Below are 15,084 nucleotides of genomic sequence, written 5' to 3' on the forward strand. Positions count from 1 at the left end.
CAGCACCTCCCAGTGACCACTCCCACAACAAAGGCTGCAACACCCCAGCTGGGCATTAGTGGACAACGGGACTGTGGCCACTTCCTCTCCTCCCTCCAGCAGTGTTGTTGGGCAGATTTGGGGTTCACTAGCATGAATGAGCACGTTCCAAGCAGAATCCCGGGATGGCCAGCCCAGCAGGGACTGTCCCAAGGCTTTGCAGGGCTCTCCCAAGGGTGCAGCATGCAAGAGCTGAGGCAGGCAGCGCAGGGAGAGGGTGAAGCCACGGAGCTTTTTGCTTTGGGAAGTCAAGTGCTGCTGCAGCAGAAGTGGAAATTCATTCTCCTTCAGGAAACCACAGCTTCTGGAGCAGAGGAGCCGCTCCAGAGGAGGAAACATGACATGGACAGGTTCAGGTGGAGATCGAGACCTCGGGGGATGCGAAGCCAGTACTCACCAACGGAGCAAATGTCTGTGAAATGGTCCTCACCTTCTTCTGCATGAATCAGGTCATTTTTGCTCTTCTTTATTGCGGCTCTTTTCAACACTGCGTGCAAATTAAAGAGAAAATGCCCCGTGAGGATGCAGAGTGGATTCTCTCTCCCCCTCCCTTCACTCTCCAGGGCCAGCATTTCCTTCCCAATGCCAGCTTAAAGCTCTCCCACCAGGGTACCCCAGAGCAAACCGGACAACCCACAACCTTGCAGGGCCTCTGCACGCCTCAGTGCCAGGGTGCTTCACTCCTTTGCCCTTCCAGCTCCTGAAGGTTTGCCAGGCACAGCTCTGCAGGTTCCATTTCGTGCAGCAGATGCAGGAGGGTGGGGAGGGGGGACACTTCAGCACAGCACAAAGGCTGGGCAGGGACTCTGGAGCTTCCTGAGCCCCACTGGGGCTGGGAGATGAGTGCTGCCACCCCTGGAACCACCAGTGCTGTTTGCAGCGGGCACCGTGAGGGACTCAGCGTTTACAGAGCTCCGTTTACCACCCAGCCATGCCTCAAGGAGCAGAAATGCTGCGTGGAAAAAGCGGCCACACATCAGTGAGCAGCCTCTCAGCAGCACCCGGTGTGCAATCCCTGCCCCCTGGGGATGTCGGGATTCTTTGAAAACACTTTTTTTTTTTTTCCTCCAAAATCAGCTTTTAGTGGGGAGGGCAAACATCACTACATTTACTCCAACAGGGAATGAGAGCTCTGCACTGTCCACCCAGAGCACAGGGGGTGAGGCAGGAGCACTGAGGACGCTGCTCCCAGGACCACCTACCTGCAGAACCTTGAGAAGTGGCAGAAAAAAAAAATCACGTTGGTACAGTTTGGTGACAGCTTCGAGACATACAGTAACTAAAGCAGCACTTTCTATCAGCAGTAAGACACCCCACGGTGTGGTGATACAGACTGGTCCGTGGGCACACACAGCAAAGCCACTCACGCTGCAGAGACTGCCCCGGGGAGGCTCCTCCACAACATCCCCTCACCCTAATTGGCTACAGATTCATTTCCCACACTACACGGATTGCCCTGCCCTGACAGAGACATGGATGCGCTTCCTCCTGCTACGGGCTGTGCTTGAGTCACTTCAAGGGAACACCCAGAGCCACACCCGGGTTCGGAGAGGCTCGGAGAGGGGAGGATGCTCTGAACCTGTGATCTGGATTCGCTGTTCTGCGTTGTTGGTGCTCCTTGCTGCCCCACCCAGCTCTAGGCTGAATCCTCAGTCCCAGCAACGCCAGCTCGGGGGTCCCTGAGGCTGTGTCTGTCCCAGCACACTCCAGCATGTCCAGGGCCATCTCAGCACTGGAGCACAACCAGCGCTGGGATTAAAGTTTTCCAACACTCCCTGGCATGAACTGAGCAGCTTTTTATCTTCTCCCCCAGAAAACTCCTCCGTGTGTTTGGCAGTGAGGTTGTGCCATCTCTCCAGGCACGTCCTTCTGTTTTGGGGACTCAGAATTTACCACCATAGACTGTGGGCTGCTCCACACCAGTTGCTCCAAGGCTGGAAACATTTTCGGGCTCCTTTCGCTTTAGGTAAGAGAAGCCTGAGTATCTCTGGGTCTTTACTGCGTGCCTTGCACCCACCTCGTGTTTCTCACAGCACTCAGCCTCTCAGACAGCTCCTCAGACACAAAGTCCAGCTGCAGCCCGGCAGCCCTGGCCGCACCAGTGCCGGACAGGCTTCCCCAGCTCACACACACCCCCGACACGCACACGAGGACTGGCCACGCACACCTCAGCCCTGACCTGCTGCAGCCCCAGCTCTTCCAGCCCCAAATCCTCCCCAGCGCAGGTCACCGGGCTGGCCGAGGCTGGAGCAGCACCTGATGCTCCGCAGAGCTGCACGGCTGGGAGCCAGGCAAAAGCACCTGGGGACTGTCACCGGTGACCTGGGCACGGGGCCGGGGGGGAAGCTGCCCCTGTGTGCCACCTAAGCCCCTGGTGATTTGCAATCCACTCACTGTTGTAGCTGCTGCCGCTGCCAGTCTCTGCCGGCGCCGTGCCTTGAGGAATCGGCCCTTCCGAGGCGGCCCTCCCTGACAGTGAATGGGAGGAGAAAAAAAAAGAGGGGGGGGAGGGAGGGGAGGGGAAAGGAGGAGACATGGGAGGACGAAAGATGGTCAGAAAAGGGAGAGGGAAGAATCTTTAACTGAGCTTTGAGTGGCTGGCGCATCCTAAGAGCTGTCGGGGCTGGAGGCACAGGGGGAGCATCCCCGTGGCCTCGCTGCTCGGCTCCTCCGGCCGTCCTGCCACGCTGGGCTCGCACGTCGGAAGGAAGGATCACCACACCCTGTTATGTCTTACTGCTTACAGCTAACAGGGGGCTCAGTCCCTTGGTCAAATCCGTTCGGAGCCCTGCCTTCTCTCGGTCAGCGCATTCGCTCTTCTCCATCCTTCTGGCAGCCTCTACCCCCTGCACACACAGCCAGCCACCCTCGGCAGGGCGTGGGCACCGACCCCGAGGGCACATCCCCATCCCGGGCCGGCGTGGGGTGTCCCATAACTGCTCCTCAGCCACCTGCAGCCTGGAGAAGGGGCTCTGTGGCCGGATTCGTGCCGGGTGCATGCGGGAGGATCCTCCTGCTCGGGAGGAAGGCGTGGCAGTGACAGCAGTGGAACCTCTCCCGTGGCACAGGAGGAAAATGCCCAGCAAAGCCACCTACCGTCCAGAGGGGACTTCTCTTCCGCGTTCTTGTCCTCCTCGGCCAGCATGACCTCCTCTGGAAAAGGAAAACCGGCCAGGGTCAGCCTCAGGTTCCTCACAGCCCTGCTGCGACACCGGCTGGTGGGGCAGCAGGAGCCTGTCCCAGTGCCACCCTGCCCATCCCAGTGCCACTCTGCCCAGCCCAGTGCCACCCTGGCCACCCCTGACAGAGTCTGAAGAGCAATTCATGCCTCAGGGCTGTGTTTCTCACAGGATGCACAGAATTCACAGAATTCACAGAATCACTGGGCTGGAAGAGACCTTCAAGATCATCGAGTCCAACCCAGCCCCAACCCCTCAGCTAAACCCTGGCACCCAGTGCCACATCCAGGCTTGTTTTAAACACATCCAGGGATGGTGACTCCACCAGCTCCCCGGGCAGCCATTCCAGAACTTTATCACCCTTTCTGTGAAAAACTTTTTCCCAGTATCCAACCAAAATTTCCCTTGGCACAGCTTGAGGCTGCGTCCTCTGGTTCTGTCAGTGCTGCCTGGAGAAAGAGCCCAGCCCCAGCTGAGCACAGCCACCTTTCAGGAGCTGTACAGAGTGATGAGGTCACCTCTGAGTCTCCTTTTCTCCAGGCTGAGCACCCCCAGCTCCCTCAGTGGTTCCTCACAGGGTTTGTGTTTCCAGCCCCTCTCCAGCCTCGTTGCCTCCTCTGCACGTGCTCCAGGTCCTTCCCAAAGTGAGGGGCCAGGACTGGACACAGCACTCGAGGTGTGCCCTCACCAGTGGCAGTGCAGGGGCAGAATGACCTCCCTGCTCCTGCTGGCCACACCATTCCTGATCCAGGCCAGGGTGCCGTTCTCAGCCCGTGTCCCTCTCGCACAGGGGGAGGATTCCAAACAAACCACTTCCTCTGTGAGATCCCTCCTCACAAACCTGCTCCGGGTCCCTCACCAGCTCTCATCCCCAAGGCACCTCTGGAGACCAAGGGCCTTCCTCCAGACCAGGCAGCACCACAAATCCCACAAGCCCCAGGAAGGTCCCTCAAGCCCATCCACACTGGACACCATTTGGAGAAGATGCTCCACACCCATCACTGCTCTTTTGTCTCCAAAAATCAGATTCAGCCACGGGGAGCAGAGTGGTGGCACAGGGTGAGAGCAGCAGGGCCACACGGCAGGAGAGTCGCTGTCACCACAGAGCCATCACATCAAACCTTTGTCCAAACAAAATCCACAGCAAGTTTTCCATGGGGGAGCTCTGCCTGGCACAGTGACTGCAACACCACCCTTCCATTCCACTGCAACTTAACTCCAAAATACAACCTTGTACTGTCCTAAATTAAAAAAAAAAAAAAAAAAAATCAGGAAACACTAAAACCCAGCCTCCCAAAACAGAATAATTTTTATCTGTGTGAAAGACAACTCAATTTCCTGAGGTTTCCCAGGGCACTGCCACCCCCCCTGGCCAGTTTGCAGTGCTGTGCCAATACTTGAGACCACACTCAGAACCACAGATTTTGGGTTTGCTGCTGGAAACTGATGTGGGGATCTGCTAAAGGACAACCCAAAGCAAACAAATATTGAGCTGGCAGCTGGTAAACTCCACACTTCCTTCTATTCTTATAAATGGCAAATTCACACACCTGTAATTCCATCAATGTGATCTGGGCTCTTACTAAAACATCTGACACCGTGTTCCCACCAAATTTTGCTTTAAAGTCCGTTTAAGCCAGTCTAGATGGAAGAGTAACTTCAGAAAAATAAATACAAACAAACCAGAGGCCAAACATCAAAGTGTGTAGCTGAGAGCTGTCTAGAAGGATACCAGAGGGATCAGCCTTATATAAGCCTATATAAGCCACACAAGCCCTTATATAATCTCTTTATTAATCATCTGGGAGAGAGAGGGAATGATACTTTAATAAGACAGCAAATTGAGAAGGCTGAAAAATAATACCAAGGACTGAAGAAGTCTGGAAAACCAAGCAGAGGGGAAGGGAATGCAAAAGTGCAAAGTAATGCACCGGAGATGTGGAAGAAAGGAGAGCTGAGAGAAGTAAAAATGTCAAAGCTCAAAGCTGCACTTTAAAAGGTGTAAAGTCCTTCCAAAAACCCACAAGTTGTGCCTGCAACTCCCATCTACAATTCTGGTGGTTTTCAAGTCTTCTTAAGACAGGTCAGAAGAGTGAAATGGGCTTTTTCAGACAGCTCAAGAGACTTCTCTGCCCAGCCAGCACCTCAGACCAAAAGGTTCTTCTGAAGTCCTCCCAGGGAAAGCCGTACTGATGTTTGGGGGCTGAAATATGGGAGGATTGAAATGGCAATTCCCAGTCTGGCTGCCCTGAAACACCAGGAAGGAATGGGAGACCCTTCCCAAAGGCTGTTGCTATACTGGATTCCCACCTACAAATTACTCTTACAAGACAATTCTGCAAACCTTTGCCCCAAATTCAGGGTCCTGAATTGGTGCTCAAACAAATCTCCATCCATAAACACAGCTGGGCTCAGTTTTGCTGTTCCTTTAAAATAACCCAACCCTGTTTCACCTCTGAAATTCCCTCCAGCCTCGTTCTCCTCCTGCAGCAGGTTCTCTCCCTTGATAATTATTCCTGTCTGCCTCGTGTCCTCTGTGAATCCAAAGGACCACAGCTACCCCAGGAGGTTTTTAAGGCTAAAAAAAGAGCTCAGCAGGTCACTGAGCACTGCCAGGAGGGGTTTTTCACCAGCCAGCATCCTGAACAGAGGCTCAGGAGCTGCTTTGCCTTTAGTCATGCCTAACAGAGCCTGGAAGGAGATAATTGGGCACCTGAAATCCCCCCCAAAACAGCGCCTCCGCACGAGGAGAAATGTTCAGCAGAGAGATGGGACCAGAGCAGCAATTCTGAGCCTCCAAACAAAGGCTCAGGGCCTTTGCCAGGGTATCAGAGGCAGGGGTGTCTCAGCAGCAAGAGGAATTTTTGGTGATTAAGTGCTGGGTGTGACTGGGCTGGAAATAAAGGCAAAGCAGCCAAGAAAGTGGTGCCTCTTCTCTTTGGTGTGGGAAAAGAGGATATTGGGGACTCAAAGGAGCAGCAGATTACTGGAAATAACTTGCACTCAACAGGCAACAGAGGTGAGGAAAAACAAAGACTAAATGAATTTAATTTCTGGCTGGGTAAATAGAAAAAGCTGTTAAAAATGCAGCCCTCAGAAGTGGCTGGCACACTCTCCCAGGGAGCTCTGCTTTGTCTTTGTGGCAATTCCCCTGCCTTGGCATCTCCCCCGGGGTTCTTTGCTGGAGGTGTCTGTTCCCATCTCTCTCGGGGGCTCAGGGTTCTGTTTTTCTAAAGAAAGCTGAAACCTGAAGTTCAGAAAGCTCTGCCCTGCCAAGGGATGGCCTTGAAGTTACAGAGGGCTGGGAGAGAGAGGTGAAACCATTCCCAAAGCCTGGCACTCCAGGAGAACAGAAGCACTCCAGTTTTGTGCTTTGGAAAATGTGGATTTGGAAAGAATTAAAATGCAAAAGATGTGAAACTTGATTAGCCCTGAACTGCGAGACTTTGAGTCTCTGAGCAAAGTGTTTTCCAAATGATTCATGTCCTAGTAAGATAAGAGAAACATCTTCAAAAGAATATTGGTGGGCTTATCAACTCTTTACTCTGCGTGGAGAACTTGTAGTTCCCTGTTCTCCAAAAGTTCCAGCCTTGGAGTTCCTGCAGTTCTGAGGAGTTCAGTGGAGAAAGCAGCAGGGGCAAAATCCTCTGCATGGATTGCATCCCTTGGCTTCCCCACTTTTTAATTCCTCTGGAAAGCTCAACTGCCTTCAAACGGAAGGAGGGGAGGTTCAGGTGGGATATTGGGAATTAGGAATTGTTCCCTGGCAGGGTGGGCAGGCCCTGGCACAGGTGCCCAGAGCAGCTGGGGCTGCCCCTGGATCCCTGGCAGTGCCCAAGGCCAGGCTGGACAGGGCTTCCACCCTAAACCTGTCTGGGATTCTGTGATAATTCAAATTACTGACATTAATGAGAAACATTAACAACACTTCAGAGTGGTCAGTGAGCAATAACCACAATGTAAAATTAAAGTTGTTGTTGACTGAAGAGTGGGGCACAGGTAAAGGAGTGATTTTAGTCACTCACACTTCCTTCAGTCCTAAAACAACACTTGAGGTAAAAACCCGAGCACTACAAAGGACAAGGGCACCTCCTGTCCAGCTCCAGCAACTACACAGAATATGTAAAAAACTACAGAGCAAAAACCTTCTAAGGAATAAGATATCATTTTATGAAGCACTGGAATGCAGCTTTCCACTCTTCCTGCCTTGCATCAAAAATAAACGAGGGGGAAAATACCAAACAAACCAAATGCTCAGGGAGGACATTAGAAATATTGGAAAGCTGAGGAGGCTTCCAGGGGAAGAGAGGGGATTGGGCTGATTGGTTCTGGGTGCTCTAGAGCAGGAAAAAAATAAGGTGAAACAAGGTAGAGGGAAATTAGAGAAAGAAAAGTAATGAAAAGAACTCCTGAATCCTTCCTCTTGCTGCAGAAAGGCGACGGATTTAAAGTGAGGGCAGGACACAGCTCCGTGGGGTTGGTTTATTTCTGAAATCAAACTGAGGGTTAACACGGGGCACTCTTTGCTCCAAGAGTCAACGAGGCCAAGGCTGGCAGAAGGACTTAAAAACAATTAGCTATTCCCAGGAATAATGACCAAATCCTCCAGAGTTCCATTAGAGCAGAATCCCAGGAGCTTTTGCTCTTCCCTTTGTGCAAACAGCTCCTGCCTGGGGCTGCTGCAAGATTTCTGTCCACGTCTGTCTGTCCTCCCTGGCTGTATGTCCCCCCTCCAAATCCTGGAGAAGGAATTCCAGGTCATTTCAGAGCTGAAATCCCCAAACCAGTCCTGGGAAATCCCCGTCGACGGCACAGTCCCAATTTTCAGTGCCTCAGTCCTAAAGGCTGGATTCTCTGCTCTGCTTTGCCTTCACGCTGCATTTTTATTCAAAGATTTTATTAACACTGCTAAGCTGATTTTAATTACTGCTATTATTCAGCTGTACTAGGAGGCTCTTTTATATTCCTATTGTATTCTCAACAATGCCTTTGCAGAGTATTTTTAACATTCCCTGATTCAGCTCTTTTGCATGCACCTCCCTGTTCCACAAAACCTTCTGGATCGTATGTTGTTAGGCTGAAAAATGTGCATTTTCCAGCAGTTTCGCTCGAGATCGGTGTGGCATTTATTCAGCCCTGGCAACAAAGAAATGGAAGAGCCAGGAGTTCCCACAGGGATGGGAATTGGAGCAGAGGTTGACTGTACATTTTATAATTTCTCCATCCCAAGTTTCTCACAAGTTCAGCTGGTGATGGGCAGAGCAAAGTGACACAAAGTCACCCTCAGCCCTGCAGGGGGATTCTCAGCTCTGTTTCAGTGATGGAGATCAGGGTTAAGGGACCAAAAATCACCAAGAGCCTTAAAAGCAGGACAGGATGAGAAAGGGAGAAGCCCAGAGAACCCTGCTCCAGCCTGGGCAAGCCAGGAATTAATCTGAGTTTGAGGCTGAACAAAAGCTGTAAACTAATGAGAAGACAAATTCTAAATGGAAAGGAAAGGGAATTCTTTATTTTCTCATTCCTCCAGAAGCACAGAATGAAGAGTGGCTGCCTGAGTTGCTGCTGAACAGTCACAGTGAATAAAAGTCTGACAACACAAGTGGCTCTCAATTGTCACCCTGTGCAAGTGCTACAAGAAATAATGGGTTTAAAGCACCACATAAACTGCTGATATTTCTATTTTACATTTCAGTTGTAAAGAGCAAATATGAAGCTCATCTGTCTAAAATGGCACCCACGAATCCATTTGAGAAACCAGCACTTCTTTTCCTCCCCATCATTGTTCTAAAAGGCCTTTTCACTCGGCTCAGATGTTGAAAAGCAAGCAAGGAGGAAATTACCCCCCATTTTCTTGGTGCTGCACGGAAGAATTGACTGTGGTTATGTCAATATATAAATATCAGCTCCTCCATAAGGCAGGAAGGTTATTGGTAATCGTTGCAGTCTGATAAAAATGCTATTTTCTGTTAAATTAATGTGTCTGGGTCCTGGTTAAACTTGCTCACGCCTTGCAATAAAGAGCAATGTTCAGTTCCAGGGGTTATAAATCAATGTTAATATGGGCTGGGGGGAGTCTCGTGCAAGTGATCTTTGTAGCTCATAAAAAATGCCACTCGGGTGGGTTTTATCAGCACAGAAAGAAAGACTGATCAACCAGCTGGGACAGGGAGTAAATAAAACAGAAATTACTCATGGAAGGGAGCAGTTCCCCTCGTGCAGGCTTTGGGCACTCAATCGTTTTTTATATTATCCTGTATTAGGACAATTGCTTTGATCTCAGCAATAAAGCTGGCTCAGCTCCTTTAGTTTTGCTTAAACCAAACCAAGATATTTTTGCAATAACTTTGGTGCAACCACTCGGAAAGAATTCCAACAAAACCAATGAGTGCTGGCCGGGTCCTCCCCAGGCTTGGCCACACCACAGACTAATTCTGGAGCCCATCACCAGACCTCCCTTTCCCCAGAACACATCCAGGCAAGCCCAGGAGCTGCTGCCTTACCTGCTTTGAAGATCCACTCCAGGTACCCGTTGAGCTCCCGCTCGATTTGCTGCTGCCTGCGGAGCTTCAGGAACGCCCGGCGGTTCTCCACCCGCTCACGCTCCTTGGCAAATTCACTGTCAAGAGAGGGAAAACCCATCACAGGCAGCCAGGGCAGGCACACAGCCCTCCCTCAGCCTTCCAGGGAGCCTGTGGAGTCCAGCATGGGAGCAGGGAGTGGGAAGCACAGCAAGGGGCTTTTTGTTGTCCTGATGCCTTGTGAGGGCTGCCCTGGAACAGAGACTGGGCAGAGCTAAAGAATAAAGCAGGGATTTATTCAAAGGCCTCCATGGATCCACCTTGGGCAGCACCAGAGCCCAGCCAGGGCTGCACCCGAGAGGAACCAAAATGGTCCCAAAATGCACGAGCGCTCCCGGGGGCTCTCACTGGGATCAGCTCTGCTCCATTTGCACCTTGCAGTTCATTGTCCCATTCCAGCTCCAGCCCATGCACTCCCATCCTGCTTGTTTTTCTCTCTCCAGCCCACGCTGTTTGTGCTCCTGGGCCTGAGCTTTGGATCATTTGTCCTTGGTGCCCAGCTGGAGCAGGAATTGTTTTGTCTCCCTGCTCTGTGCACAGAGCTCACCTTCCCCTCATGTGAAGCCCAGACCCACAGACTAAAGCAGCTCAGAATGTGAAAAATAGAAAAGCTAAACCTGAGGCATCAGTCCAACAAATTATTCCTCAGCTGCCTCTCCTGAAAAAGACCTGAAAAATTCCATGTGCACACACTACAGCCAGTCATGAAACACAAATTACCATCCTCAATGCTAAAAACCATCCTTCAGCTCTCTCCACAGCACAATTTTCTCTGGAAGCCAAGATTAAGTCACAGACATCAGCACTTTTCTAAAGGGATCTGCTCTTCCCTGTCAGTCTTTCTTCACATTTTCCCAGGGTTTTGGTGATTGTGACAAGCACAGGTCAAATGGGAACTGAGTGGGGATGGGTTGAGGTGAAATAGCCCAGATGTCCTGGGCTGAGGGTAAAAATGATCCTGCTGTTTGCTAAAATCCAACGGAAAGGAAGAGTCTGGATGTCCTCACTAGAACAGGGCAGGCAGAAAGGAAAGGTCATCCAACCATCACAGAAATCACATCCAAGTACACCCTGCTGGTCTAGCTTGAAATGAAGGTGAGAAAAAAGTGCAGCCATCAGCCTGAGAACCCACACTGGTGCCTTTCCCAAGGCAGTTCCTGGCACCTCTGGAATTTTCTGATTTTCTGGACACATGAAGGTGTCCAGCTGCCATTTATTGAGCTCTGACCAGCCCCTGCAATCCCTGTTTTAAGCACTCACTGGAGTGTCTCCCACAAGAGATTTGTGTGGATAAATGTGGGATCAGAGGCTTCAGTCCCTCAGCACATCTTAACTCTTCTGTGTCCTTCACACCTTCAGTTTACTATTAATTAATCAATCAGCTAACTAATGATTTTTACTGAAATCCCACCTAATCAACCCACACGTGCTCATCAAAAGCCAGGAGCTGGGAGAAGGGGGGAGGAATGGGGGGAAAAGGAGCTCCAAGTGCCAGGGGCAGCTTTGCATTCACAATCTGCAGCTGGTCCTTCAAAGGCACCCCTTGTGCTTCGTTTGGCAGGAATGTGACCCACGGAGAAGGGACTGAGGGAGAACCTGGCACTGATGGGAGGGCTGAGATGGAACCTTCATTTTGAAGCACATCCCAGGCTCCTGACTCCCCTCTCCTCTCCCCACCTGCCAGGACGGCCCCTGGCTCCATCCTTGGAACAGAGGGAGTCCAAACACAGCTCTGAGCTGACAGCTCCTCCCTGGCACTCAGCACATCCCCAGGGGGATCCCAGATCCTGCACGTGTCAGCTGCGTCACCCCTCTTCCCTTTTCATGCTCTCACTCCTGCTTCAGCCCCTGCTGCCTGGAGCCACGACCTTCCCTCAGTCTGGATTTGTGTGTGGAGCAGGAGGACTGAGCTCAGGCAGCACGAGGTGAAACATGCGCTTCATTTTCCAGGCGTGGCGTTGGGGGCTGGCGTCAGCACAGGCTTCCCGAAGGAGGAGACAACAGCAGTGGGAAGTTTCCTGGAGGACCCCCGTGGGCAGGAAGGACAGCAGATGAGCCATGGCACTGCTCCCTCACCCCTCAGGAGCAGCAAAGGCAGAGCTCTCCTTGCAGAGCTTTTCATCCTCTGCCAGGTCCCGTCTGGCCTGAGGACAGTAAAAGTTACCCAGGACTTGTCCCTTTTATCACAACTTTATATTGCAGAATCACAAAACAGAAATGACCCACAAAGATCAGAGTCCAAAATCTCAAGTGGAAAGTCTGTATTTTAAAAGTGTAAGAAAACGAGGGAGAAATTGCTGGAAGTTGCAAACCTTCAGCAGTTTCTGCACAGCCAAACACAGATCTGCCAAGGCACCAGAGAGGGGCATTGTGAGGTTAAAGCCACCTGTGCCCTCCTGCTCCCTGGAACTGGCAGCTTTGGCCACCACAGAATCCCAGAATTGTTTGAGTTGGAAGGGACCTCAAAGCCCATCCAGTGCCACCCCTGCCATGGCAGGGACACCTCCCACTGTCCCAGGCTGCTCCCAGCCCTGTCCAGCCTGGCCTTGGGCACTGCCAGGGATCCAGGGGCAGCCACAGCTGCTCTGGGCACCCTGTGCCAGGGCCTGCCCACCCTCCCAGGGAACAATTCCTAATTCCCAATATCCCATCTAACCCTGTGCTCTGGCACTGGGAAGCCATTCCCCGTGTCCTGCCCCTCCAGGCCCTGGGACAGTCTCTCTTCATCTTTCCTGTCAGGCTCTTCAGGCTCTGCAAGACCACACTGAGGTCACCCCAAAGCTTCTCCTCTCCAGGTGAACAATGCCAGCTGTGCCAGCCTTCCCTCCCAGCAGAGCTGCTCCATCCCTCTGATCCCCTGGTGCCTCCTCTGGATCTCTGCAGCAGCTCCAGCTCCTCCCTGTGCTGGGCCAGGGCTGGGGCAGCTCTGCAGGTGGGCTCTCACCTGAGCACAGGGCACAGGGGCACAATCCCCCCTGCCCTGCTGCCCACGCTGGGCTCAGCCCAGGGCAGGGGGTTCAGGGCTGGGGCAGCTCCAGCTCTCACCCACAGCACCCCCAGCTCCCTCTCCAGGGCTGCTCCAGCTGCTCATCCCAGCCTGGATTGGTCCTGGGGCTTCTCCTGACCCAGGGGCAGCTCCAGCACTGCTGAAACCTCCCCAGGTTCCTGTGGGCCACTGCTCGAGCTTGTCCCCACCCTTGTCCAGGCATTGCTGTAGAATTTAGGAATGTAATTTCTAGGAGAAGGCAATTCCTTGGGTCTCTGCCCATGAAATTCCTTCTGAATGCTCCAGAGCTGCTGCACAATCAGGTTCAAGACTGGAGGGTCTTGATTTAGGATCTTCCTGGTGAAAGGAGCTCCACTTGTTCTTTCTCATTTTGGGAGATGGCAGAGAGGTTTGGTGAAGCTGGGACTTGTTAAAAAGAAGGTTTTCTATATGAAATGAAATAATAAATGATGTGTGTCTTTTCCACTATATCCATCACCATTCAGGAACTGAAATATTCCCCATTTGCTGCAACTAGAAAACTCCCAGAATTTCCCTTTGAGTGCTCTTCAACAGATTTCAGAACACATTCAAAGAAAAGGGGGGAAATGATATCAAAATGCTGTATTTCATCTAAAAATATTTCAACTGAAGTTTCCCTGCCAGCTCCAAATGAAAACACAGAGAGCCCCATGGGAAGGGTTGGGAGCAGTAAATAGGTTTCCTCTTTTATTCAGCATCATTCCCATTTATGCCATTGACTTGCAAAAATCTCCCAAATCACCAGAAAGTAAAAACCTGAGCAGGAATTTGCTGCTTCCTGGCCACTTTTAACTCCAGGATTTTTTTTCAGAGCTGGTTGTCCACCCTTTGGCAAGTTCTGGAATGTGTAATGGTCTTTTTTTTTGTGAGGGTGGGCAGGCGCTGGCACAGGGTGCCCAGAGCAGCTGTGGCTGCCCCTGGATCCCTGGCAGTGCCCAAGGCCAGGCTGGATGGGCTGGGAGCAGCCTGGGATGGTGAAAGGTGTCCCTGCCCGTTGTAGCTGATTGCACAGGGACAGCAGGAACAAGCAGGATTCCAAGGCAGTGCATCCATCATGGAAACCACATCCAGTCAGGCTCCATGTGTCACATTTTTCTCCTTGAGAGTGGCCGGTGCTTAATGTCACCAGGAAATGGATGGTTGTTGCTTTCCACCTTGGTGGGTGGAGGTGGGAAATCAATCTCGCTGTGAAATATGCATTGAGACAGCCACTCCAGGGCAATTCCAGAGCCCCCCGAGCCACACAAGAGACAGAGGCAGCTCCTGAATAACCACCAGGGTCAGCAAACATAATAAACTAATGAAATTCTTATAACTACTTTATCCACGTTGGCCTTAAATTAAAAATACTGTCACATCAAAGAGGGAAAAAAATCAACAAACCACAGTCTTCATCCCCTGAGCGTGTGATTAACTTTCCTGTGTGACAGCAGAGAGCTGGCATGGAGCATCCTAAATTCTCCTCCTGCTTTGGCTTGCATGGCACACGGCAGTGCAAGACTGATCACATCCTCAAAGCTCTGCAATTCAGGTTTGCTGCTCAGAAATCAGCCAGAAACGCTTCCCACTCGCGGGGAAGAGGCAGTGATGAGACAGCACCGCTGTCATGCCTGCGCTAATAGTGCTGGTGATTAGCGACTCGTAATTACCGCACAGGTAATTAGCTCCTCATTGAGACGGATCCCACGTTCAGATCTCAGGAAATCTCAGACTCTACACTGGAAAGCAGCCGCCGTCCACGGAGCTGAAGTGGTGCTGAGAGAGCAGCAGATCTTGGAAAGACTCTGCCAGCCACTCCTGGAAAGCAGGTGTCAAGAACTTTCGGAATTTCAAGTCTTCAAATTAAAATAATAAAAAAAAAAAAATCCAATGAGTTTTAGGACTGGCTTGGTCTCCAGCCCGAGCACATCCAAGGAATGCATCAAGCCAGGCCTGGATGGCAGGTGACACCTCAGGAGCCACGGGGACAGCCAGTCCTGCCTGGATGTGGGAAATCCAGGACTCCTGGACAACTGACCAATATGATCAAGCAGAAGCCATTTATTGTTTACATTACACACAACTTTATAGATTCCACAAGGTGCTAAGTACACAGTTCTTGACTGGTGCCTTTGTCTCGTTCCCTCATTTCCTGCCTGCATTTCTCAGAGTGTGGATTGGTTACATCCAGGTGTTTCACAGCCCTCTGTTATCCAGTTCTTGCTGTCTTGGTATTCGGTTTCTCAGCCTCTTCTTTGGTAATTCAGCACATTTTTTGTAG

At 51.5% G+C, this 15,084-nt stretch overlaps 1 protein-coding gene across 2 annotated transcripts in view; it reads right to left on the reverse strand.

Moving 5' to 3' along the window:
• The window catches only part of CACNA1B (calcium voltage-gated channel subunit alpha1 B), a 295,914-nt gene that overhangs the window by 134,488 nt on the left and 146,342 nt on the right, over positions 1-15,084 (reverse strand). For both annotated transcript variants that reach the window (XM_053996161.1, XM_053996160.1), the window contains exons 9-11: positions 9,719-9,834; positions 3,136-3,192; positions 437-526 (exon numbers count right to left, since the gene is read on the reverse strand). In XM_053996161.1, the coding sequence (XP_053852136.1) occupies positions 437-526; positions 3,136-3,192; positions 9,719-9,834 (263 nt within the window). The remainder of the gene's footprint in view (positions 1-436; positions 527-3,135; positions 3,193-9,718; positions 9,835-15,084) is intronic.

Source organism: Vidua macroura, chromosome 21, assembly GCF_024509145.1.
Source record: "Vidua macroura isolate BioBank_ID:100142 chromosome 21, ASM2450914v1, whole genome shotgun sequence".
Lineage (NCBI taxonomy): Eukaryota > Metazoa > Chordata > Aves > Passeriformes > Viduidae > Vidua > Vidua macroura.